The sequence below is a fragment of the Pagrus major genome, chromosome 15 (genome assembly GCF_040436345.1).
Source record: "Pagrus major chromosome 15, Pma_NU_1.0".
Classification (NCBI taxonomy): Eukaryota; Metazoa; Chordata; class Actinopteri; order Spariformes; family Sparidae; genus Pagrus; species Pagrus major.
Genome location: NC_133229.1, coordinates 25969459 through 25997140, shown reverse-complemented (window position 1 = coordinate 25997140; position 27682 = coordinate 25969459). Strand labels below are relative to the sequence as shown.

Here is a 27682-nt window from a genome sequence, read left to right as displayed (position 1 = left end):
TTTGAATCCATTAACAAAACAGAAGCAAGAGGTGTATCACATCACAAAATGCCAGTTCAACCACTTCTGGGCCCAGAGGAAGAGCTTGGAATTATATCCCCCCCCTTGCATCAGAGCTACGCGGTTATTTCCAGTCAACATGTGTATAACTTGAGAAAGGATACTGCAGTTGTTGAAGTCCAATTCTTCTTTGATTTCTAAAAAAAAAAAAAAAAAAAAAAAACACTCAATAGACTGTAAGGGGTTTCGTTTGGACCCAATAGCAGCACAAAGACAGGCAGGTATCATTGGTAACAAACTTTATTGGCACATGTGCAGGAATCAATGGCAGTAGACAAAACAGTCTGTCTTCTGGCCGCTGGCCTTTAACAGTCTCTGGTGGGGATTGTAGATTAGGCTCAGCCGAACCAAACCAGGATGCTGGTGCTCTGTAGAGCTGAATCAAGTAATCACTGGATAGCCAAGGGAGCAGACAGGCAGAATCCAGAAAGGGACAGGCGAGGATCGTGGTCGGGGACGGAAGGCTGAGGTGATTTCCAGGAGATCGGTCAGGCAGGATAGTCGGAAGCAAGCAGGGTCGAAACCGGGAGATCAGGCAGAGAAAAGCTGGAGAGTCTGGTGCAAGCATCGAGAACAATCTGGCAATGAGTGAGTGTGGAGCTGGGGCTTAAATGCAGCCAGAGCAGAGCAGAGAGCACAGGTGAGTGGAGTTGGCTTGATGAGAGGGGTGTGTCTGATTGGCAGCTTGAAGCAGGCAGGTGCAGAGTGGTGAGGCAGAGCACCCTCTTGAAATGGGAGTTTGAATGGCTCAGTTGCATGATAGATGGAACAACGTGTCCCCGATGTCCTATTTGTTTGGACAAAGTATTTGTAAGACACAAATCAATCAGAACAGCAGGAACACTGGAGCCACCTATGATGACACAACATCCTCTGTGCATTTCAGGAGTCTGGCAAGCTGCAGTTTCATCACTATTTCCAACATTCACAGCCATAGAGAGATGGTTTGCGCTACAATAAACTCAGATTAATCAGGTTAAAATGCAGATCATTAAGGCGTGACACATTTGACACATTAATTCTGGAACAGTGATCAGAACTAGAAGGTGATACTAATGTTTTGTGTACCAAGGGGCGAATGGATTGCGGCTGCTAATAGCAACATGAATCACCCAGTCTAAAGGTCAGATTCACAAAAGATATTGCGCTTATAATATATCAGTTCCAACGCACCCATAAAGTTTTGCATCTGATTGCAATTAACTATGTGGTAAAGCTCAACAGACGCACTGAAATGACAGCTGGCAGCAACAGAGAGGAGAACAGCAAAGACAGGATTGGCTGATAGAAATTATAGTGAAAGAGTTACGCCACCAATCAACTGATTTGAGGAAGCAGGAAAGGCTTCAATGTTAACAATAAGGATGATGAATGTGAAAACCACATTGTGACCACAAACAATCTGTTGACACTAATAATTTTCTGCATGCTTTTGCCAAGCAGCAGCGATCTTTGCCATCCAGATCACCTGAACAAGTGTGAATTTGGCCTCACAGTGTACCACCTGCATCACAATGTTAGCAGTATTCCTTTGAGATATCTGCTGCTGTGGGATTCAGGAAAACAGACTTTAAAAAGCCTCACTTACCTCTGTAGATCATACAATGAGTATTCACTATCGCCCTGGCAGTAAAATAGACAAACTACAGTGGTCTAAGTTTCCTTTTGATGGTGCTGTGGGTCGTTCCCGTACGAAGTCAATCAAAGTGCCAAGTCATCAGTATTTCTTTGAGTATGCTGCTCAGGATTTCCTTGTTCTCCTTTACTGATAAAGCACATTTTGTAGGTCTCTCTCAGTCACAACGGATGCCTTCAGTGCTCTCCTTCAGTTTCCTGCACACTGGGTTTCCATGTTTTGTGTGAACTTCAAAGAACAAGATTGAAAGGTCTAACAGAGTAAAAGAAAAAGTGCAAACCTATCTTATTCGGTTTGATCTCAAGGGAGGATCTTTGAAGTCTGAACACAGTGTTTTGTGTCAGTCAAAGTGTTGAGCAGACAGAAGCAGCACTTGAGAGTAGCCAGTGAGTAAATTGAGCGGCAGAAGTACATGAGCCTGAGTGTTGGTTTGTTGGTGTAGACTGCATTTATAACCCTGAGAATGTTCATAGTTTAGCTTAAATCAACTGTGACTCAGTGTTGAACTCAGCTAAACAGAACAGTGTTTACTGGGAGGCAATGAAGCCTTAATTAAATGATTAACAAATTACGTACATGGAGAAAAAATAGTTGCATCTACAGACACAAAGAAATCCACAGTTCTTGATCCTGGTTTACTGTCTCACTACAGAAGTCTCTTTGTTAAAGAACGGGTTCATTCTTGATGTATTTTTTATTTTGTTGTGATGGAGACAGTATGACTCACAAGAGAACTGAGAGCACTGCAGCTGTGAATGGTTAGATCTGATTTTACTCAGGCAAAACAACATATTCTTACAGGAAAGAGAAAAGTGTAAAGAATACAAATTTCAGCTAGAATGATGTACATAAATACTATTTCATGACACTGAAATCTGCAGATATACCGTTGATTGATTTGAACATCACCCAGTTAATATGATAACATACTTAATCAAAGCCAGAGCCTGAGAGCCTGGAGATAATGATTACTTGACAAGTTTTTTCAGTCTGTGCAGCGCTCTGTTTGTGGTCTTGTAATTAAAAATGTAATTAAAATATTTATGGATGCATAATCCAACCCAGTCGCCAGAACAGATGTTGGTAATGTACATTTCTGCAAACCATGGATATGTTGCAACTTTACAGTTCTTAATGTTGGATTTTCATTTTAATGTTGTGATAATGCTGTGTTTATGATCCGGTTGGGTTTAGGCAGAAAAACCACTTGGTTAAGATTAGGAAAAGATAATGTTTTTGCTTAAAATACCTGTTGCACGGTGTTCAGGCATACAGCAATTACATTACTTGCCCTCTGCCCCCACCATCTTGGTTGGTTTTGACGGATGCTACAGAAATAAACTGAAGGTGTCTGCGCCGTGCAGCAGCAGCGCCAGCAGCAGAGTTGCAGCACAGAGTAGCAGAAGTCACATTTGTTGAGGATTTATTGACAAAGTAACAGACAGAAGCGCCTATTTTGCAATATTTCTGATTTAAACCCAATGCGATTAGGGAACCTGATAATGTTGATGAGGTTAAAAGAGTCGGTTACCTCACTGAGAAGTTGGAGGAGGTACGCAGCCTATCATCTGCAGCTGTTCATCTAACAGCTCCTTCTTGTTACATTACACCCACGGACTGAATAAAACCTCTTTGACATATTTAAAAAAGTGCAGAAAATGGCTGTTGTTTTGTTGTAGACACATTTTGATGAACGATAGCCATAAGTGCTAAACTCACTGAACACAATGCATTTCCTGTGACTAGCCGACTTCATAATAAGATTTAACGTGTGGTTTGTGTTAAATTATTTTGGGCTTGGGCTTTTAATAGCAGTAGATTAATACAGCGCTCAGATAGTGAGTATATTTTCTTGTAAAAACATTGGTGTTACAAGCTTATTGGTTGGTGTGACAATTGGATCACAGCAGCAACCCATCTGGAGATGTCTCGATGATTGTTAAAACACCTGGATATGTCGCCACAAACATGGCGAGTTATGTCCTGACTGTGTATATCAGCCTGGTATTAAACTTTGTTATTGGAAGGTTATTTTCATGCAGCACAGATATGACGCACATTGTTTTAATTTTAATCTACACCAGCTTGCATGAATTTGTTTCAGTGTCCCGTGATTGAATACCCTGACAACAAACTCTGTCAGGGATGTTAAATGATTTTCATATGTGACACATTGTATCTATCATTAGATGCAATGTGTCACAAGTTCACATATGAAAACTATCAGGTCTCTAAAGGCATTTTTATGAGGATTTTTAAAGGAAAGATGCAGTTTCTGAAGCTTTTCTGCTCTGCTAAGATCAAACTTTAAAGGGAATGAGTGAAAGTATGATATGTTAAACACTTTATCAGGCAGCAGCTCTACTTAATGTAGATGTGATAGTAACTGACTAAAACAGACTTGTCCCCACTCGTGGCAGTACACTAAGGTGTGCTCAGGGAAGGAAACCTGAATTTCCTGCTGTTTTGCTCAATTGGCCACTCAGCCAAATCCAACAGAATTCATTGATCAATAGGATGTTTCTGCCTCCTGTTTCCTCCGGTTTCATGCCAGAGATGTTGCTGTCTGGCATTTGTTGGCCGTGTTTGCTTCTGTCTCACTGAACATCGACAAAACTTCCTCAGTTGTTCGCCTGTTACTGCACTCTTAAACTGCACACACACAAACACAAAGCCTGATCTGTCTTTCCCTCTTCAGTCTGTAGCAAGTGAAGAGTAACCGCATCGCTCCCCAATCCGGAGCCGCCTCATTTATTTTTACGAAGCTGGAGAGAGAGATGGAGAAGATTAAAGATGGAGAGAGCAGCAGGCAAAGATGAATGGATTGCGAGAAGAGGAGGCTTTACAGTGAAATTGAGAGTTACATAAAGAGAAACAGAGGCAGAGAGAAGATTAGAGGTTTGGAGAGGAAAAGTGGCGAGACAAGTATTGAAACAGGGCACATTAAGTGAAATAGAAAATGACAGTGACACATAGTAATGAGATGGGGAAATAGGCTGAGAGTGTGTGTGTGAGATGAAGGAAAGAGGGTAAAGAGGCATCATTTGGCAGCATCCTATTCCTGTGAGTGAGAGTAAAGGAAACAGGAGAAAGGATAGTAAACTTTTTCTTTAACAACCTCTGCCAACGACAGCCACTGGAATCAAAATCTCCCCCAACCAAATTCATTATTCAGTAGCTTTTTACTCTAAAAAGCCAGTTTTGACACAGATTGCCCACTCACTACTGCAACTAGAGAAGATGACAGGCTGACCTGCCGCAGCAATAATTAATTGGTATATTTTGGGTGTTTTTAAGGCAGTGCGGAAAAGGAAAACGAGAGAAGAGTCGTAGAGTAGACACAGTTAAGGACATGGAGCTTTTTTCTTTTTTTTGTCTTTCTTTTCTCACCAGATAATATTCTCAGTAATAGTGTTTGTAAAGCTTTTGTAGAAGCAGAGAAGAATATTTCCAGCACACTTCACCTGCTTCACATTCCATGTTTATGAGCTGACTTTTATATAAGGAGGTAGTTGAGTTATGGGCTAGACTGCATTTCAAAATTTCTAAGCTTGACACCACTGGATATTTTTAAGGAGACCTCTTGGCAATTTTCAACCTTGTTTGTCAACGAGAAAATCTGATATTTTTAATGGGAGGTCAGGACATCTCCAGCCTTGTTTGTGGTGACCAGAACAGGTATTTTGATCCAAAACATGATCTCTTTTAACTCTAACAAAGGGTTTTTGTACCTAAACCTTACCAGAGCATAAGCACTGTGTTGTCACAAAATAAATTTGAAAATGTAACATAAACAAACATAAAGTTGCAACATAAAGAAATGCAAAGTTTCAACATTTCTTTTACATCATGAATTTTATGTATTTATAAATGAACATGGGAAGCTTTTTCCGCAATTTGACATATTGAGATTGTTTTGGTTTGCAAAAGAGAGAGAGCATTAATGATGAGCTACAAAATATGAAATCCAACAACAAAGGGCAGGCAAAGCAAAGTCTGAGGAACAAGCTAAAGAGAAATGCAAAACTGAAGACAAACCATGAGCCACAGACAACAAAGCAGGAACACAGAGGACACACAAAGATTTGAAACAGGCACGCAGACGCAGGAGAATCAGACGAACTGAGAAGAAGCGGGGGGGAAATACAGACTTAAATACACAAGGGCTACTGAAAAAATTAAGCACAGGTGTACACAGATAAAGGACGGCAAAAGGACAAAGACAGGAAGAGGAGAGCCACAACAAGATGCACGTTTTATTACAAAATATAACAGGAAATGACGAACCAAAAACCCAAACCATGACAGAGATAGACTGTTTTCATGATCTTTTCCTAATTAATCAATTACCTTAAAAAGTGTCAGAAAATAGTGAAAAATATCCATCACAATTTCCCTCCGTCTTTAGAAGATACTCAGTTTACTATCACATACTGGTTGTTTATCGACTGGCAGGTTAAGGTGACTGAACCTGCCAGTCAAGAACATCCTGCTGCTGGTTCAAAAGAAGTCCTTTGTTGCATTGGCTGTATGTGTATCATCAGTAAATCACTTTAATGGACTTCTTGGTTACATCATGGTTAAGTTAAAAAAAAAAAAACAGGTAACTTTCAGCCATTATTATACACTTCACATAATATCATACAGTAGATTGGTTTCATTATGAATATCAAGAACCCTTAAGGGGACTCTCTCAAAATATTTAACTATGTAATGATCTTAATAATGACAGGAATGTTGATCTTCACCAGACTTCACAGGGTGAAGGGTAGAAGGTAATAAGTACAGTAATAATTAAGGTGTGTGTGTGCGGGTGTGACACAACCTCTAAAGATTTGGATCTGATGCAATCAATCAGAAGGAGCTCTGTACCTGCTCTGTAAATTACAGGTTAGACTTCATTTCATTCCTGAAGTTACCTGAGAGATTTTCAATCTGTTGTAAATGTTTCCCCAGCAGGATACTGCTCACATTACTCACAGTTAGACTTCCCATGCAACCCCTAAGATTTGCATAATACTGTCCTGGTACTTGACGTCATAGTGAAGGTGAAGTGTGTGTTGGTGAACAGTAGACTGCAGCTATGCTCTGTTCAGCCTGCTCAACCATAAACTCACAGCATTTTGGGATTTGGCTGGAAATGGTTCAAGATCAGTCAACCTTTTCTTTTTTACATTAGCCTTCTGACTAAATAATAAAATCACCATAGAATATCAAAGAAGTTATTATCAGTTAACTCACACGTACATTTAAGCCAGATGTAATTGAGACTATAGGAGAGGGATTTCTCAGACTGCATAAATGTTTTCAAGGTGTTGGGTCGACATCACATGTGGCATGGAATGTGTGAAGATGTTTCACTTTCTCACACAGTTGAACAAAGTTTTGCAAGGCTATGAAAAGTGAAAAGTCTAGGGCTCAAAATAAAGGTTGGTTGTTCATTGATAAATTGGTCTGTAGATTGTTAGAAAACTGTGAAAAATCAAATCACAGGCACAAGATGACTTCCTCAAATGTCTTGTGTTTTCCAAACCGCAGAAATTTTCTTTCTTTCTTTTTAGCAAAAATGGTTGCCACAGAAGCTGCAGATCAGTCGTCTTTTGATTGATTAATCTTTGCAGCTCTTCATAAGACAAAAAATTAGCAAGGAAACATATCAAACTGTGCTTTGGCTACAGGCTACCGAAGCTATGGAAAATTAAGATGACGGAAACACTGATAAGAACGATGAAATGCAGGAAACACAGAATCCTTCATGTTAAATGTTGTGTTGGATAAGATGGTGAATAGGGAGGAAGAATACAATGTTCTTTCTCTGGGTTTCCGCTTGCTGTTTTGGTTTTATTTTGAATGAGTACACATACTCAGCATATGTACACAGGCTTACCTAGGCCGTTACCATAGCAACCAATGTAGATGGGTGTACAATGCCTTAGTATGTAAATCTGACCTGATCAGCAACAGTGAGGCCAGAGAGTCTCAAGGACTGACGTTCAGTGCAGTCATCTGTGTCCTACTGTCAAACAGATACAGAGTGACAATATGATACAACACGTTTGTGATTATAGAAAGTGTTTGTTCCTAGTTGAAGTTGTAATTGTTGAAAAATATTGTATATTAATAAATAACACTTAAACATATCTTTAAATCTGTTTATAACAACATTATAATTGGGTCATTAACAATCTATATTATGTTTTTAAACTGCTTATAATGAGTTGTAAGTCTGTGTCTGTGCGTGTGTCTGTGGTTAAAAGGAGATGAGATGAGGTATGGACAACTTTCCATTTTGTGATGCTGCGTCAGAGACAACAATGGTGTGGTTTTGTTGTTAAAAAAATATTTGAATGAGGGAGAGAGAATGGACGAATACGAATGTGGAAAAAATTTGGTGGATATAATGCACCAATGTCACTCAGTGACAACTCAGTCTGCCAGTGGGCCCTCACCATAAGAGTGGGCAATTTGTTGATTCAACTACAGGAGAAACTTGATGGTCTAAGATGGAAAAATATGTGCATCTGCGTCCGCAGTCTGCCAAAATTAGTTGGAAAATACTGGCAATCGGATACTGGCAAAAATCCAACATCCTGCATCCCTATTAGGAAGCAGTGTACTAACTTTCTAACAACTGTAGCTGAGTCAACAACACGTCTGTGCTTCCACTGCACTTCAGGGATAACAGTGTAGTTTGACTCCAGTCACACAGACTTCTTCCCTCCTCCACTGATGCTGATTAACATGTTTTGCAAACTGTATTTTACTTTATACCATTTTGAATCCTTCTGGCATGTACTTATGTCAATCCAAAACTATAATCCATCGTGTGGCTCCCTTTGCTCGAGATTAAATGTCCTCTGAGTCTTCTAGGTGTTCCCTCGTTCAGCTGACAGCAGAAAAAACACGTTACTGCAGTTTGCACTAGAACTGATACAGAGGTGGTTTTTATCCAGCAGTCTGGTTAAAGAGATGTTTCCTGCAGGCAAGAGTTAGTGTAACTTGTAGCTGGCAACACACACATACGCACATGCACAGGAGGAAAGAAAAAAAAAATAGCCCCCATCTGTTTTGCCCAGAAAGGGAAATGAACATCTGTGAGTGGAAGCTGTTTAACTCCAGGGGTACAGGGGTAGGATGGGGATCCCAGCTGAAAAACATTTTACTCAGCATACACATACTCATATATATACACACACGCACCAACAACCTCAACTCCATACATCTTGACTAGCGTAATCCAAGTCTGCAGGAGACCTGAGATCCCAAGTTGATTTAAAAAGACCTAGTTACACCTTTTTATAAGATGAAGTCTTAACTTTAACCGCTAACCTAAAAGCGCTAGCAGCTCGACCGCAAGTCAAGGGTGTAAATATTGTCTTTTCAGATCTGGAGACTTGGATTATGCCAGAAAAGTTGTAAGGAGCCATTTTACTTTCTTTTGTTTTTTAATGTTTTAAAACAAGTCCCCATCCACTTCAGTTGTTTAGGCGAATACTGCAACGCTGTTTTGCTGTGAAGCTCCAGAAATGTTTTGTGGACTATGACACTTCACCTGACTTTCCATCGGCATGAGTCTGAGACGACAATGACATTCATTAACATCTATCTGTATTTCTCTCCTGAAAGTCAGCGAACACACTTTGCAGCTCTCGACCATGAAACATCTTCTGTCCTCAGTTTTGATCCTGTCTCATCTGTGTGAAGGACAGAGAGTGAGCGGCAGCTGTGACGAGGATGCCTTTGTATTCGTAACCACAGTCTCTGAGGCAAGGGGGTTAGGAGTCGCTATAGACGGGGGAGGGGGGTAAATACCAGAGGGCTGACCGTCGCGGTGATTTTTTTTTGAAGAAACTAACTACAACAACACAATAGTGGAAGGAGACAAACACTTGGTGAGTTAAAGTCTTTTGCCGGGGACAGACGCTGTTTTTCGGGCAGAACTGTGACAAAGAGTCGGTAGGACAGACAGGACGACAGACACTTCTCCATGATAACTGCAGTATTTTTTTTCCACATATAAGTTGCCAAAGACACTACGTTACTGTTGTTTGGTCCTGTAACGTTGCTTTGTGGGACATTTCTCTTTTATTTTGTTGAGTGAAGGATCTGTTTAGTTATCAGACTGTGAACACCATCAAACCGACAACGCCCCCGCTCCACGCTGCCGTCTTATCCGTTCACACAGGTTCGGTTCGCCTCTGCTGCACCTCTGATACTACCTCCGGAGGCGCATCAGAGCCGCAGAGAAATTTCACCCCTCACCTCATCTGAGACTTTCACACAGAGGATGCGGAGAATTGGCGCAGGATCCCCGCACTGACGCACACAGACAGTGTGAATGGGGCTACTGAGACATTTATTTTATTTTAAGAATCCAGGCAAACTCACACAGAGCCCAATTAAGACGCTCACTCACCTCCTAACAGCAAAAAGCTGCTGTAACATCTGGTTAGCATTTGCTGTCCTTGAATGCTTCTCGGGGTTTTAACTTGATTTACAAAAAGTCCTTGTGAAGGGAAAGAAATTCATTCAGTGAGGAAAAGCATTGTGTTTCGGTTGAAAAATGTTCTTCCTGCTGTTTTACTTTTAGATTGAAATTGACATTACTGTGAATCTATATATCCCTGGTTCAGGTTTTATTGTTTTGACGTCTTTCATATCTTCCCTTGACTCTTTTCTGCTCTGTGGAAGAGAATGAAACAGTCAATACATGATGTGTGAATACGCTGATGAAAAAGCTGTAATATCGACCCTGTGATGTGGCTCCACACACACACGCACACACACACACACACACATACATTACCGTACGCAAATGAATTTTGCTGCCTCGACAACAGAAGTGCTGAAACTACATTTGAAACCGGCTGTGAAGTGCATTATGTCATCGTAATTACTATTATCTGCACCATTCATTCAAAAAACATGCCTCAAAATGTGTGATGTGGATTTTTTTTATCTAGCATTTTCCTTTCTTGATTCAAGAAAGCAATTTGTTGCAGCAGAACATGAACAATTTGTGACATTTTCACATCAGCCAGTTCAGCCATTACATTGCTCAGCTGGCAAGCAATAAGCTGACATTCAAAGCTATTAGAGTCTCTGTGCTGTATTTCCTGGATGACAAATTTTAGTTTGAAGAAAAGAATTAGTTTGCAGTAAGCAGTAAAATCAGAAGAATCCAAGAAAATAGACATATTACGACTGCTCACACACTCTTTATGGCTTTTCACGCTCAGGGTCAACCAGAGGCTAAGATTTGACCCTGGGATAACTTCACCCCTTTTCAAACAGACATTGTTAACCTAAGCTGAGGGCTATACGGTTCACACTGCACTTTTACTAGCCCTTTTGAAGCATTTGATGGGTATACCTGCTGTTTGCCTAACCCTCTCTCTCCCTCTCCTACAGATCCAGCCCTATGATAAGATCGCTGGTCGAGGCCTGCCGGACAATGTGGCCGACAGCCTGAACAAACTGGTGGTGGTGAAGCTGAACGGAGGCCTGGGCACCAGCATGGGGTGTAAAGGCCCAAAGAGTTTGATCAGCGTCCGCAACGAGAACACCTTCCTGGACCTCACTGTGCAGCAGATTGAGGTACAGACATCAATACTTGACTTTCAGGCTTTTGAGAACTGAGATTGGAAGAATTTCTTTGTAAGGTGTGATTGCCTTGAAGGTTCCTTGTTCAATAGCTCTTAAATAGAGACACTTGGCAGTACAATACTGCTAAAGACTTAAATAGATGGTCTGCTTGCCATTCAGAAAGAACCATAACTTTGCCATCAGTTATGTAAGACGTTTTTCCTGTTGAGCTTTTTTATTGTGGCAGAGATTCTTTATCTTGGTCCTTACATCAGGTTAACATGATAAGAAGAGCTTCAAATAATTTCTATGAACAGCAGGAAAAAGATCCTGGTTTCTCATCCATTTTTACTTGTTGATCGAAACTATTTAGATTTGCCCAGTGAGCTTATTCCCATTGAAATGGTTCAAAAGTACAAGATTTTTCACCCACTATATGAAGCCGTTGATTAAACGTTCAAATTTCATATTGATTTCCAATACTGGCGTCCAACTGAGAAATTTGGATATGGTTTCTTCAGGCAGCAAGAGGACAATAGACTATTATTTGCACATTGTACAAGATGAATAGCATTTCCTCATGAATTTCCTTATAGGAAATGTTTTGTACAGTGGAATTGTGATTGCTATTGCCTGTTGTTGACTTTTTTAAGCGTATCTGTATTTGGGAAGGTGGAGGTGAGCCTGTTGGGTTATCCGTTAATCATCACCATATTTTTTTAAAGAAACACCACATGGCAATCAAGCTCAGAGCGAATCTGATGAAGCAACATGGGTAAATGGTTTAAAGTTTGCTAGTAACAACATGATTAGTTGGTAGATTAATCGTGGCTCTGGTTGGTTTAACTGAAATAATAAACACCAGTCAGATGATCAATTAGTGGGGAGAGGGTTGTGCATGAATGAACAATAAGAGTCTTCCTAACTGTACTACGCTGAGGTTCATAACAATCTTGAGTTTTTTGTAATAATGTCAGTCTTGTTTTGAGATTGTTTTACATCCTCCAAGAGGCTGAAAAACAGAAAATAGACATTCAGAATACATTTCCTGGAGCTGTAACTTGGTTTTGTGCATTAAGAGAAAATGTCTTATTATTTCACAACTTCCTGTTAGCCCGTCAGGCACATTTTGATTTGATCTACTACCACAGGAAATGAGGGGAGAGAGATGACAGGGATAAGACATATTCCTCTGCAGATACTCTCCAAGGACGACGCATTTACATTCATAACTTCTCTGAATGCTTTTAGAAATCGAGACAGCTCAGTGCAGAATAATTGTGTTTTCAGCCAGACCTGCATGTAGAGTGGAGACAGACACATCATAAGATCTGCACTAATTTCATTCAGGCATATAAGCCAAATCAACTGTTTATGGATCTTCATTTCAGAGGAAATGATAGATATGTTCAGGCAGCTGTGACATTCAAACTTTCACTTTCTGTTGGTTCTTGCGAGTTGTTCTCATCTTAACATGTCCTTGCTAGGTTGTTTGTTTTGCTGTCATGAAGCCCTCCTCCTCAGCCCGTAAATCCAACAGTGTATGAAAGCTTTAATTTCACAGTCCATGAGCTTCTCTTTTCTTCCACAAACACAGCCGACAGGACTTATTTCCAAATCACCGTGGCTCACATTTGGCAGCGGGTTCGACAGTTAGGTGTTGCCTAACTCAGAGGTGTGGTGTGAAGAGAAGAAGTGGCTTTCTGCCACACTGGCGCACATGATGTGGCTGTGATGTCAGAATGGGTGGAGCAGGGAAAACAGGAAGTGATGTATTGTCTGATGTAATGCAAACATCTGCTCTGTGTACTGTCATGTTTTTCCCCCCGATGCAGTGATGTTTGAATAATGTCTCATTCTGCTTCCAGATTGAGTTTTCTGACAAGACATAAAAAAGGATTCAGGAGAAAAATTACAAACATGTCTTCCCCTCTATCTGTCTCTCCATGATGCTGCATGCGTATCATCCCCCAGGCACAATCCTTTATTACTTCACGTATCTGAAGTGCCCGGGGAGAGACACATGTTTTTTTTTTTTCTTTTAGAGAGCTGAAGTTCTTTTGAAAAGAGTTCAGTGTGATATCGAGGGGGGAGTTGTAGTGAAAGAGGATCTGTTGTTGTGCAGGCAGGCAGGTCTTGCGGGGTTGGCAGGGAAACAGAGACGGCTGTGTGCTCGGGGCATGTTCGTGGTTATATGTTCGTGAAGACATGACATGGACAATATTAAACATATTTCCTACATCAGCAGTACAACTAACGCTTACACACCTAATTATATTTGCCGATAGTCACATTCAATCGCAAGTTCAAACGGCCTTTTGGAGAGTAAGATGCAGATTAAAGTTTTGAGACAGCCTCGATATAAAGAAGTCTGTCAGACATGATGATGCCAGAGCTTCGGTGTGTAAGTGAGTTTATTTAGGAGACGTGTATGTGTTTCATAACGGCCCCAAGGGACGCTGCTCTTCCCCCCAGCACACTGCTCTCTGTGTCCATTTTCTGCTCAGGTCTGGTCAGATTACCTCCTGACTGAATCAGCCTATTTAGAAAGAGAGAAAATGGATCCCTCACACACACCAGGTCTCCTGTGTGAGAACGCCCCTCTCCGCCACCACACCGCCTCAATGCACAGTTATTCTGCAGCATTTCTGTGTGAAAAGAGGTACAGTCGCACTGAGAGCAGACGATTGGATACAACTCTGACTGGAGTGGCGCCACCTGGCTGCTGAAGGTTTACTGATTTCACCTGAGTGACTCTCTTGTTATGCAAGTTGAGTTAAGCAAGTAAAGGAGCGTTCGGTTCAAAGGTGGATCTTTCAGTCTCGTAAGTCTTGGTCAGGGTGTTCTTAAAGGTACAGGACAGTTTTTAAGATGGTCTGCCCACATTAAAATGCATCTGGTAACACTTTATGATAACAATCATCAATAAATTGTTAATTTTTAGTTAATTAAACTTTAGTTAATAGTAATTTGACTGCTAACAATTAATGAAATGCTTTATAAGCCATTTATCAAGCAATTGTAAAGGTTTATAACCATAATTTTAAACTTTCTAATGGCTATCCAAACACATAGAAATGGTTTATAAAGCAATGAATTGTTTATTAACAGTGGAATACCTATTAACTAAAGTGTATTTAACTAGACATTTACCATTTATTAACAAACAAAAAAACAAAAGCAGTTCAACACTTCGTTGCTACTCGGGACATTAAATCCTTGTTTTTTCAAAGGAAGTTTGGAATTGAAACGACCCAAGGGTTTTATGCAATTTAAACTTACCCACAGTGAGTGTTTTTCTGGCTGTTTTCTGTATTTTAGTCAACATATTTAAGAGCTGAATGTTGGCAATGTACGTACATGGATACGTTTCTCTAGGTTCAGTTTTATGTTGTGACAGCACTGTGCTTTACGGTCCGGTTAGGTTTCAGCATGTTGGGAAAAGATCATGTTTTGGCAGGAGATGTCCTTAGGTCTTGTTCAAAACACCCAGTTTTGTCACCACAAACAAAGCAGGAAATTGTCCCTAAAAACCCTCCAGTAGTGTCTAAACCCACATATCCACACTGTCAAAAAAGGCAAAGAATGGCTTTAAAGTGCATAACTATTGTTTTATTGTGTGGTGTTTGAGCCCACAATGTTTCCAGCATCAACACAGGGCTCCTCGCATCGTTCATTCCTACCCAGTTTTATTCAAACTCTCCATGTGTTCTGTGTCTGACCATGAAGAATCTTTTTAACATTTATAACTTTTTTTTCCACATCAATTCAAATCCATAAAACAGAGAGACAACTTCTACACATTTAATATTCCCACAGTTTACGGTGCTGCGTCATTAGCACTGTACTGTTTGCTCAAAATGTTCGAGGAGGTTTGCTCACCTTCACGGTCCTCGTCATCCATCGTCTCCAGCCTCTCCACACACCCACTGTCAACATACTACAAAGCAAGGTGTCATTTAATCCTTCTAGTTGGTGTTCCATTACATTTTGTTCTGGGGGGGTGTGTTAACATCCTGAAGAGTCATTACAGCTCTACAGAAAGGTGTCGGGAAGTTGTACATAGTCGCACGCTTGTTTAACTCTGCAAATAAGAGGTCAGTGTTCAGGTACATGAAGTTGATGTTTAGGCCAGCACCCATCCTGGTTCATTGATCACAGAAAGATGTTTGAGTTGTTTAAGTTTAATCATCATCAACTCTTCATTAACTTTCTCACGTCAGCTTCTCCCCACTGATTCAGATCCTATTTCTCGTCTTTTCCTCCGCTCACTTTAATTTTCTCTTATCTTAGTAAAATAAAAAAAGACAGTGCTTCGATGTCTCCCCAGGTATTCTATTCATTCTGATCACACAATCAAGTTACAGAAACATTGTCACGACACAGTCTCTCGGGCTGTTGTTCTCATTAGTATTCATCATGTCCATTATTGATACTGGAATTCAAAGGTATTTTGTTGTTGCATGCCGTTAAAGTCCCTGTAGTGTCGGCTAAGGTCACTCCTTTTACAAAACCACCTGCTGTAACTGCCTCTGAAAGTTGTGTTTAAAGACAGACTCTTAAGCAGATGATCAGTTTGTTTTTTGTCATTTATATTCTGTTGATACAAAACAAAACAATCTCTGATCATCTTTAATATATGCACGGAAAGAAAGACAGTACTGTTTACATCAGCATGTGTTTTCTTTTATGTCTTGCAGCACCTTAACAAGACTTACAACACAGACGTGCCCCTGGTACTCATGAACTCCTTCAACACAGACGAAGACACGAAGAAGATCCTGCAGAAATACACACACCACCGCGTCAAGATACACACCTTCAACCAGAGCAGGTAGGGGGACATACTAATAGTTATATCAACAAATACTGAGTGGATACTAGGGTTATTTTTCTGTCATATCAGATACTAAACTGGAAGGAATATACAAGAACATGTGTGTGCTAGACAAAAATCAGCATCAGCATTGGCAGATATAGCAGGCACTTTAAGTTAGCAGTATTGAGCCCAGACATATTGACTGACCTCAGCTTCCTCTCATATTGAATGGGTCTGTATTCACTGTCTGAGTAGCCAGTGGACCATCCCTTGCTGCGTGTTGCTCTAATGCAGGAACAGCAGCAGCTGGACAGGAAATGTCATGTAATGTATGGAGAGACCATTAATATTTAACGCCCAGCCGTCTCTAATTTGTCAGTCATGTGGAACTTGATTTTTTCTTTACTATCAGCCTTGAATTATTTAGTGCACGCATATGTTATGTGTGCCAGAAGGAGCGCAGTACAAAGCCATTTTGGACGGCAGCAGTGGTGGCCAGTGGCTATCAGCACAGAGGAAGTGGTTGAACAGTGGGAATGTCACTCAAAATGAGAACAAAGTATGTGGTTGAGGTTGTGATTGTAATTCATAAAAGGAATATTGAATTTAAGACTAAAAAAAATCCCTTGTTCTTCAACTCTAAACTCATTGTGATATGATTTAATATACTGATATTAAAAATAAATCCCAGTGATAATCAGTTAATTTTTCCATGTACCTCGGAAAGAACAACTGTTCCTTCTCAGGGAGAAATGTTGGATCCAAGACAGGAAAAACACTTTTGTGGACGTTACAAAATGTTCCGAGACTTTGGTCCGAGATGACATAAAATCTTTGAAGTCCATGAGCTCATATCAAAGCCACTCATCTGAAACATCTTTCCAGAACAGCCGGCTGGAATTAAACCTCCTTTAAAAAAGCCTCCGTGCTTCCACCGTGCAGCTCCTCTCACCTGACCAGCTCATCCGCGCTCTGAAATACCCTCAAACTGCCAAAAACACAGCCAGCTCCCACTCAGTGCTGTTCCTCTCGGTGAGGTTTGTTAACGCAACCTGACGCAGATCCTTCTTAGAAACGCTTTGATCAGTTTAATGCAGAAAGCGAAGATGTCTTGGACTCTTTGGCTCGTTGCCTCATCTGCCTTCTTACTTGAAAACTTGACTTGGTGACGATGTTGTTTGAAGTCCTGCAGTGATATGAAAGGAAGAAACTCCCATTGCTCCTGGCGTGCTACTTTGTTTTCATGGTTTTAACTCAGGCATGGAGCTCAAAGGTTTGTTTTATCTTTGTGCTGTTTATCTACCTAACTTAGACAGTCTGAGATTCACAGCTCCGCAGTGGGTGACTGAGATAAGTGAGTGTAACTACATACAGTCACAAACAAGAGAAGAAACATCATACCACAAGAACAGCAGGAAATTGTTCATATAGTGTCATAAAAAACGAAATGACACCTAAATGTGAAATTTAAAGAACAGAACTGGCAGCAAACCGAAACATAAGAAGCAGGCAGGGACAAATCGGAGACCTACACAAGTACACAAATACAAAAACTAGTGGACACCAATGAAGTGCTGAAAACACAAGAAGCAAACACTGATTAAATACTGTACACAGGGACTGATAATCAGGGACAGGGCAATCGCAAAGGAGGGAGAGACAAAAACAGGAAGCAAATCATGACACCGCTGAGTCGCCACTCTGACTTGAGTTGTTTTTGACAGACCTAGCAACTAGCTGGTGAATATTGTGCTCATCTTAGCAGCTCAGGAGTTGGTGGAGAACAAAACCAGAGCTAAAAGACTTGTGTTGTTTATCAGTTGGCCAGAATTCAACTCTAAATAAATGTTAGTGTTGCTCAGTTTGCCTACATGCTGTCCATAACACATGCTGAAGGTGATAGAAGGTTAATGTTGTGTTAACAGCTTGTTGCACTGCCCCCTAGTGGCTGTGAAATAAGTAGATTTAGGTTTTACATTTGGGTTTAGTCCTCTCTAGACCTAGATTACAATCAGCTCAATGGCTCTATGAAGCTAAAAACATTTTTCGGATAAACTGAACAAAGAATAAACCATGACATTGAGTTATCATCCAACTGAATTCTTGCTGATCTTACTATACTTCCTGTCCTTTTGTCCAGGTACCCTCGTGTCAACAAAGAGTCCCTCCTCCCCGTGTCCACACACCTCAGCATGAACGGACAAAGCGCAGAAGGCTGGTACCCTCCCGGGCACGGTGACATTTATGCCAGCTTCTACAACTCGGGCCTGTTGGACCAGCTGATCGAGCAGGGCAAGGAGTACATCTTCGTGTCCAACATCGACAACCTGGGAGCCACCGTCGACCTCAACATCCTGCACCACCTGGTCAGCCAGCCCAACGGCAAGCGATGCGAGTTCATCATGGAGGTGACGGATAAGACGCGCGCAGACGTCAAGGTATGTGGAGGAGGACTTCTTTATGCAGAAAAAAAAACTAAAACTATAAATTATCCTTTTTTGAAATCAATATTTAAAAAAAAAATGCAGTGTCATTATAAAGAATTCTTCATTATCTCTGATTCTCTGATATTCAGGGTGGCACGTTGATCCAGTACGATGGGAAACTGCGTCTCCTGGAGATCGCCCAGGTCCCCAAGGCCCACGTAGACGAGTTTAAATCAGTTTCAAAGTTCAAGATCTTCAACACCAACAACCTCTGGATCTCTCTGGCTGCCATCAAGAGGCTGCAGGAGCAGAAGGCAATGGACCTGGAGATCATAGTCAACCCCAAGGTGAGTGAAGAGGTCACCGAAAAATACAGTCATGGGGAAATGACTTGAACCGTACACACACTCCTGTTGTCACGACATCTGAAATACAGAGCAATTCAGTGCTTCACGTACAGATAGCAATTTCTCAGTTGCTGCACAGTGTGACAAAAATATAAATTACTGACATTTTATCAGTGAGTAAAAACAGTAAAAAACAACAAAACACACTGAGGGAAAACAGATGAATAAAAAGAGCCTAAATAATGGCTCCTTGTCACTTTAACCAACATAATTTCCCGTACATCTTTCACTTACACTTCTGATATTGAAGGCTTCATATAAATGAAGGCGCATTCATTAAGTCGTCCAGGCACATTTTAATGATAGGGACAATAGTTTCTAGTAGACGTAGAGGAAGGTTGTCTCTGCAGAGTACATCAATTCCTGATTGTGGTCACCCCGAAGGGGACCAAGGTCACTTGCCAAAGAGAAAAACATGGAGATCACATATGTATATTGTCACGCGTTTTGCGATCAAAATCTGAAGTTTTCCACACACAGTTTTCCTGGCAACACCTGAGACTGTGACTAAGAGCTGGAGAATCATTACAATCCCGTTATTGTTATGCAGTGGAAGCATTCACAACTCAAGTAAATAGGACGGACCTTAGCTTCGACTAGTCCGCTCAACTCACAGAGCCCTTCAGCTCAACTATTAGCCAGAAAGCAAACTTTATGCTCACAAGATTCAAAGTCAAAGAAAGAAAGAAAAGGGGTTGTGGAGTGTAGAAAATCAATCTTTACTGTTGATTCAAATGAGCTGAGGGCAGTTAATAAAGGATTTCTTCCTAAATTAAATGTCAATATTTCCTGAAATCTGCTTGAAAAAGTTTCTCAGAGACATAACTCAGTCAAATCTGAACACACACATATTTTAAGATTCAGTGGGACTTGTACTTCCAGGGGATATCATAGTCTCTGATGTCCATAATGAGTACACGTCCATAAATCCTCTCTGAAATCATAGAAAAAAGGAGCTCTTTTGAACTCCAGGACTTGCTTGAGGATCATCACAAGTTTTCTCACGCATCAAAGTAATCTAGTGATAGCTGTGTGTGAAGACATGGATATACACTGCAAAAAAGTTAAACAAATATAGGCTACAAAAGCTGCACTTAATTTGTAACCCACAGCTAACTCACTGACTCCATGGCAACAGTATACTTCCTGTTTACATCCTCTGATTAAGAGCAAACAGGAGGTGTCAGGAAGGTGAAGTTGTCTCAGTTTGGTCTGTGTCTAGTACCTCAGTCACGTTGGCACATTTCTAAGCTCTAATCTTGGTGTTCTTTCTCTTCATTCCCTTCCAATATACTATGTAGCACATCAGAGTGAAATGACTCATAAATGTCCTTGTAATAATCCTTTGTTGGATCATCCATATACGAGCCTGCAGCCTTGAGGGGACCAATTCAAAGAAGAGCCACACCAGGATGTCTACGATAGACACCGAGAATGAAACAATTCACTTTAGATAACCAGCCAGCCTCGCAGAATAAAATCATCTGTCAGGTTTAAACACGTCCATCCTGTCACGTTACAAAACAGAGCTGTGAATAGCAGAGCAGAGAGATATCTGCACTGCTCTCCTCTGCAGAGACCACCGCCTCTGAATAAATCATGTCTCGCTAAAAAGAAACCCGAGCATCCGGAGGAAACCCATATTTTAAAACCTCTCTGTGTTTCTGTCGTCCTGCACGGCTCGATTTTCGCTTTGTTGTCACGTGAGCTTTCTGCACACAAAGGAGAGAAAAGGAGCTTGAGACTGATCCAGTTTTCTGGTCACATCTCTGGTGGCTCATCTGGCCTACTTGGACTCCGGTTAAAGCTGTTTGTGTTTAGAGGAATGTGTTTGTGTGTAAAAGAGACAAAGACGAGTAACTGAACCCCGGTACAACAATGTATACGGGTGTTTAGTAGTTGATCAGGTCCATATCTTGACATTTAGTCTTTGAATTTTACATATTGAGTTATAAATATGTTGAAATATAATTTCGCTATTAGGGGATGGCAGAGGAGAGGTTTCCCCTGAATTTGTTTGTCAAAATTTAAATAAAAAATGTGACAGCCCTGATATCTATGTTAAGTTTGTATTAAAGACTAGTAGACCAGTTCATCTAAGAAGCCGCCATCAAGACGGACAGAATGCAGGCAGAAAATAAAACACTTAATAAAGACAGGTTTGTTTTTGATCAGTTAAGAAAAGGTTTAAACTCCCCCTCTGCAACAGTTTGAAATTTTGTTCAGGTTGGGCCTGTTTATACTGATTCCTCATATGAAGCATTTTTATTCTGTTTGGACTTTTAAACCGATTGTAATCAGAATATTGGGCTCTGTGTGAACGCAGCTACCGACGCATAGAGTTTGATTTGAATGAAGCAAAGACGTGTTGAAAGAAATTAAAAAGAAAAGTGAGGCAGCAAAAATTAAGCCAGCTGAATTAACACGGTGAAAAAGATTTGAGTAAATGCTTAATCAGTTATATTTTGTCTCTTTTTTTATTCTGATGAGGATTAGAGTGATTCGTTCGAGCGTCATTCTCAGGCTCCATGTTTTCCCTGCACATGTTTATCCTGTGTTGCCCTCCGAAGCTTCTCGGTGACAGAGCGATGCTGTTAAAAGCATTGCAGCAAACAAATGTGACTTGATGTGACTTGATGTTATTTTGGTTGTGCTCACACTGTGTTGCTCCCCCCCACCCCTGTGGAGAAGCACCCCCTCAGGGTATGCAAATCTGCAACCGGCGTAATAAATTCACTGCCTCATTCCTGATTATTGCTTTTCTCGGCCTATAGATGTGATTTTCCAGCCCCTGGCTACAGAGTCACACGCCGTGACACAGCGAGCGTTATGTAACCGGTGATAACCGTTCAGAGCAGTGTGGCTTTACATAAGTGTGTAGTCCCATCTAGGTAAGAGTGCAGCACTAAACCTGCACAGTTAGAAACACCCGGTTTCCTATTATACAAAACTTTGGCTCTATACATGTTAAAACTGTGCACTCGTGGTTCTGAGAGGCTGTTAAGATAAAAGCTGAATGTTGCGTAACTGCTTCTGTTACTTATATCTCAGACCCAGATCATTATATTAGAACATGTTGTTATATCACTGTTGTCCTCTGAGACCTTTAGAGTCTAATTTTAGTTTTATGATATTCACCTCTGTAGCTTCAGGAAACACAATCACCTCTTAAACTTTAAGACGATTAAGAGTCCACAGCCACGCTAGCAGCTATATGAAGCTTTGCTTTGTGGTAACATTCTCACGTTTAGCAGTATAATGTTTACTGTGTTCACCATCTTAGTGTATGCTGCATTCACATGCTCCTCGTAATATCCCACTTCTCCAGTTGGGAAGTCGTTCTTCCGACATGTAGGAATGTGGGAGCAACATGGACGCCGAAAAGATGTTGTTTTTGTATTTTATCACTCAGAGTGTTTAAACAATATGTTGACAGCTGTTTCCAGGATTTTATAGATAAGGAAGAGCAAAGCGAACGATAAATGACTCTACAATACATGGCTTAAAAGTTTCTTACCTTCAACCCAGTGTTTACTTTTCTCTGTGTTGACTTTCCGAGTTGTTGTTCCAACTTGAGAGAGCATTCACATGAATTTTCCCTGTTAGCCTGCCAACATTTGCTAATTAGCACTAATGGTGTGTTAAAATGAACCAATCACGTACCCATCACACGTAAATGCAGACTCCTAATCTTGAGAAATGTGGTCATTATTGTTATGGATGTTGTTGTTGCAAAGTAAATATGTATCGTCTGTCTCCCAACCAGGGACTGCAGATGTAAATGAGCTTATAGCTAACACTGGTACAGCTAAGAAGATGTGCACAGTCCCTGTCAAATAATAAAATACATAAAACAGTCTTGCAGGTGTTTTTGTACCAATTAAGATTCTGATGTTGAAGTCAGTGACTCACTCATTCAAGGACCACAAGTGTGCAGAATTTAATTGCAGTCCATCTGACTGTACTTGAAATATTTCAGTCGGGAGTGAAGTGGTGAACAGACAGAAAGATGGTGCATTCCCTGCGGCCTTGCTTTAAGGCAGAAACTTCCTGCTGATGTAGCTGAAAACTCGATGTCCTGGATGTTTGACAGCTTTAACCGAAAGAGCTGACAGATATTTGTGTTCACAGTGAATCACAGATGTTTTAGATAAAGAACTTAATGCTAAACTATTTGGAAGTTGCTGCACGTACACTGTCGTAAAGCAGGTTGCACAAGATTTACAATTCCAGTTGGTCATGAGTTGTTTAACAACACGATTCACCTTTTTTCTCTAAAATGATTTTAATGTTTAATTTGGAAACTGAACTCAATATTCAATTGGATTTTTGCAGAAGGATGGTGTGTGTTTGTTTGGTTTCTTGTGGTTCATTAATGCTGCAAGAGATGAAGATAAAAACAGAACAGTAACTTCCTCGTAAAGCAACAAAAACACAAAAACATGTGAAACAATCAGTAACTTTTCCACACCGACCAACATGTCTTCCCTCCTGTCCTTCTTTTGGTTATCAGACTCTTGACGGCGGTCAGAACGTCATCCAGCTGGAGACGGCGGTCGGCGCCGCCATCAAATGCTTCGACAACGCTCTGGGCATCAACGTACCTCGGAGCCGCTTCCTGCCAGTAAAGACCACATCAGACCTGCTGCTGGTCATGTCCAACCTGTACAGCCTGGACGCCGGCTCGCTCACCATGAGCCCCAAGAGAGAGTTCCCGACAACGCCGCACGTCAAACTGGGCAGCTCCTTCACCAAGGTATTTATAATATAATAATAATATAACACTATTCATCGTCTGCTTTTGCTGTAAAGTCTCTAAACCACATTTCCACATTTCCCTCTAAACCCAACTGATTTCCCATTTGGTCCAATTTTGTGGCAATTATATCAAACATGGTACATCATGGTAAATATTTTCATGATACTAAATTGTTAAACTTCTGTGGCCTCAAAAGTTAATTTCCCAGACGTCAGCATGATGTTATCTGGTATCGTTGAAGTAATTGGGATCTTTGGGGTTTTAGTTTTTTAAGATTTCCTCTGACGTCCGTCTGTTTTCAGGTTCAGGAGTACTTGATCCGCTTCGAGAGCATCCCCGACATGCTGGAGCTCGACCACCTCACAGTGTCTGGAGACGTCACCTTTGGGAAGAACGTTTCACTGAAGGTAAACATCTTCTCTCAGATGAAGTTTTACTGGAAATAAAGTCTCATCAGTTGCAAAAAGACTGTTACATGATTTATTCTGGTGCCCACACTGATACAAGATGCTGGAGATACACTGTGGGAATTAAAAAGGCCACAAACCACCAGTGATGTCTGACCCGCAGCTTTTTTTTGTGTCAATATTCATTATTTGGCAGAGATGAAGTGTGAAGAGTCATTCAGGTCAAAGATTCATCTTTAAAAGATTACACAAAGGTTTTCAATTATTAAATCAACTTTCTTTACTTGAGGAATAAACGCTGCTGTGTTTAAAGAAAAAATGATGATGATAAGAATGATGAATGATGTGATATAAAATAACTGGAAGCAACTTTAGGATGCAAAAAAAACGTGCATTAACATGTCAACACATGAGGACTGGGCTGTACAGCCATAAAATAACATTGTGATATTTTCAGGCTGTATCTCAAAACTTGACGTATATCTCCCTTTTCTGAAATCTCCTTAAAATCTCAGTTCTCTGTTCAGCTTCTTGTAATGTTGCAGCTTCTAACAGAATATTTGAGGTTTGAAGTTTGTACTTTTAGACACCTGCTGTATTTTTACTGTTTCATCACGTTCCCCTTCAGTTTTTAGAAGTCGTGTTAAATTACCGCTGGTGAAAACATTTCCAACGCTTCGTAATACATAAATATAAAGGATAAAGGATCAGTAGGAAATGAAATGTGTTTATAACTGAATTAGCGGAGCTTCGTTAGCGGCGATTCATAAATAATACTGCAGGAGGTCATCACTTAAAGACATGTTGTTAATGGAAGTGCAAATCCCTGCCGTGCTGGGTCAGACCGAGTCAAGCAGAGCCAGGACACTGATTGGAAAAGCCCCATAAGACAATTTTTAGTTTCATATCACAATATAATATCTAATATTGCCCAGCCCAACGACATATACACTACTCTGTCCTAGTGTCAAAACCATCAATGATAATCAATCATTTCTACAGACGTCACTTTGCAGCATGTGCATACGACTGATTATCAGCTCTGCCCTCCTGCAGCTGCACACACACCAGCAGCTTCTTCTCTGCCAGCGCTGCATATTTGACTCTCTTTTGTTTCATTTTCATTTCATAACGACTCTTTCACTACAGCTGCACAACAAAATGACTCGACAAGGACGTAACAAGGAGAGCGCAGCAGCTCTCAGTGTCAGACTCTTTGAAAGTCACTGTCCCTGCTGGCAGGTGGCTCTCACTGATTTATTGCTTTAATTAAATCCTGGTTTGAAAATGTCTTCCTGCCGTTCCCTCAGTCTGCGAGCAACACAAACTAAACTCATCGCTCTTCCTCCTCCTCGCAGGGCACCGTCATCATCATCGCCAACCACGGAGACCGGATTGATATTCCAGCCGGCTCCATGCTGGAGAACAAAATCGTATCTGGCAACCTCCGCATCATGGACCACTAGCGCCTTTTCCGACACACACAAACACACAGATACACACACTCCCTCATCATGTGACCCAGTTGGCTTTATCCCAGTCATGTGACCTTGTTTGTCATGTTTACCCGACACCAACAGATTGTGAAAGGAAGTTGCCTGGAGGCTGTGTGTGATTGCATGTGCAGTGCTCCTCTGCAGTCGATGGTTGAGATTTACTGCCCTCTACAGGCTTTTTATAGTATGATATAAACACTTCATAGTATTATTAATGAGCTACTTATATGACCTGTAGCCACGTTAGAGAGACGAGACAAATCAGATTTTATTTTTATTCTTTATTAACTGTAGTGATATTGACTGTTTGTTGGCCAGAAAATCAAACCTGCCAAAGTAAACTTAAAATAGATAGAAGATGATATTAACAGGGAAACTAACGGGACTTTACATAGAGAAACAAACCAGATGATTTTATCCCCAGTGTGCTCTTACAGCACTGCTAATGCAATCACATGGTGCACTTACATAGAGAGGAGAAGTCACGCTGTCTGAAGTTATGGAAGAGTTTAAAACAGTTTATTTCAAGCACACGTTCAGGACCTCACTGTGGCTCCACAATTCAGCTGTGGCAGGATATGATCAGGGACGCAGGAGGTCTGTCACAGTCGGGGGTGCCGAGGGGTCGGCCTGTACAATGACGTCATTGAAAATGGTGCGCGACGTTCATTTGAATCACCAGATTAACAACTTTCCAACAATTTGAGAACGTTTTGCACAACAGCAAACGGCAAACTCGAACACAAACATAGTATAGCAAGAAGATGAAAAGACTCCATTAAAAAATCGCTCAATTTAGTCCGTTGTTGCGTTTGGAGAAACTGCATAAACTTTGTGAAACGCAGTCTGTGACAAATTCTTAATTATGTGTGCCTTCTTGTTAATTCGGCATATATCGTACATTAAGCTTTTCTTTCTTTGCGTATAAAAGATAGTGTCCGTTTGTTCCAGTGATGTACATGTTTATTCATATAGAGCAGGGAAAGTGGCCCCGTTTTAATTATTTAGTCTTGTAGTGCCCTCGGCTCCTATAAAGTTTAACAGCAACCAACTGGAGAATTAGCGCCAGGAGTGGATGGAAAGGTGTGATACAGTGAGTTGACCGCCGTCTGTCTGCTAGTTTGGCTGAGGAGGCAGCTGATTACTACGATGGTGACAAAACAGAAACAATCAGCTGAAAGACGCTGAAAGGATCCAGTTAATACAAGGTGACTCTGTGTAACCATCCTGCCTGAAGTGAGGTTTGTGCTGAGAAATAAATGTAAAACTCTCTTCCAGAGACACTGTGACTTCCACATAATAGATCGTAGGTTTATTAACACCTCCAGAGTCCAGGCGGAAAAAGTTTGTGCCATAGAGGAGAAACTAATCCACGTGAAGCCTGAACCGCCTCTGTCTCTGCCTGTTTGGTGCCCTTATTTCATGACATTCCTGGATAAATGATTAATATCCAGGTACGATCACATGCCATGAAATTATATGTAACAATATAAATTATATCATTTCAAAGTAAAGGCCTTTATTTGTTATGTAGATGATGAAAATATCAACAATGTGGTGCATTATCTTTTTGTTTTTATCCGGTTTGTTTTCTCATATTTTGACCTTAATGTTAACGTGTGAAACCTCCTGCCTCAAATCATCAAGTCTGTCCCGTCGCCTCTGTCCATCCCTTCATTCAGCATCAAGGAGGTGCGATACACACTCAGATCCAGACATTTTTAAAAACACGTACACCGAGTTTCAGTGCGAGAATACTTGAGATGGGTCCGACTCGTGCGGACCGGAAGCCCCGAAAGCAATAAGTGTTGATCTGTGACGGTGACGAGGTCTCAGCCCAGCCCAGTTCTGCCACCTCAGAGCTGAATAAAGTGCAATATGATACCATGAGCATGTGTCACCTGTTGTGTCTGTCCACCCAGCAAATATGTTGTGTATCCTACAATATAGGTGTTTATCTAATGAAAGATAAATCTCTTTTTTTTTTAGCATTGTTTTATTTTGACTGTAAGAGACACTGTAATAATGAGCTCCTCACTGCCCCCCTGAGGCTGTAAAGAGACCTACTGGTACGACAGCCACAAGTG

The 27682-nt window shown here is 40.9% G+C and overlaps 1 protein-coding gene across 2 annotated transcripts in view; it reads left to right on the top strand.

The window, feature by feature from the left end:
* The window catches only part of ugp2b (UDP-glucose pyrophosphorylase 2b), a 37719-nt gene extending 10234 nt beyond the window's left edge, over positions 1-27485 (top strand). For both annotated transcript variants that reach the window (XM_073481539.1, XM_073481538.1), the window contains exons 4-10: positions 11108-11293; positions 15982-16115; positions 18241-18538; positions 18676-18873; positions 23447-23689; positions 23995-24099; positions 25458-27485. In XM_073481539.1, coding sequence (XP_073337640.1) covers positions 11108-11293; positions 15982-16115; positions 18241-18538; positions 18676-18873; positions 23447-23689; positions 23995-24099; positions 25458-25565 — 1272 coding nt within the window. In that variant the 3' untranslated portion in view covers positions 25566-27485. The remainder of the gene's footprint in view (positions 1-11107; positions 11294-15981; positions 16116-18240; positions 18539-18675; positions 18874-23446; positions 23690-23994; positions 24100-25457) is intronic.
* Positions 27486-27682: the final 197 nt, after the last annotated feature.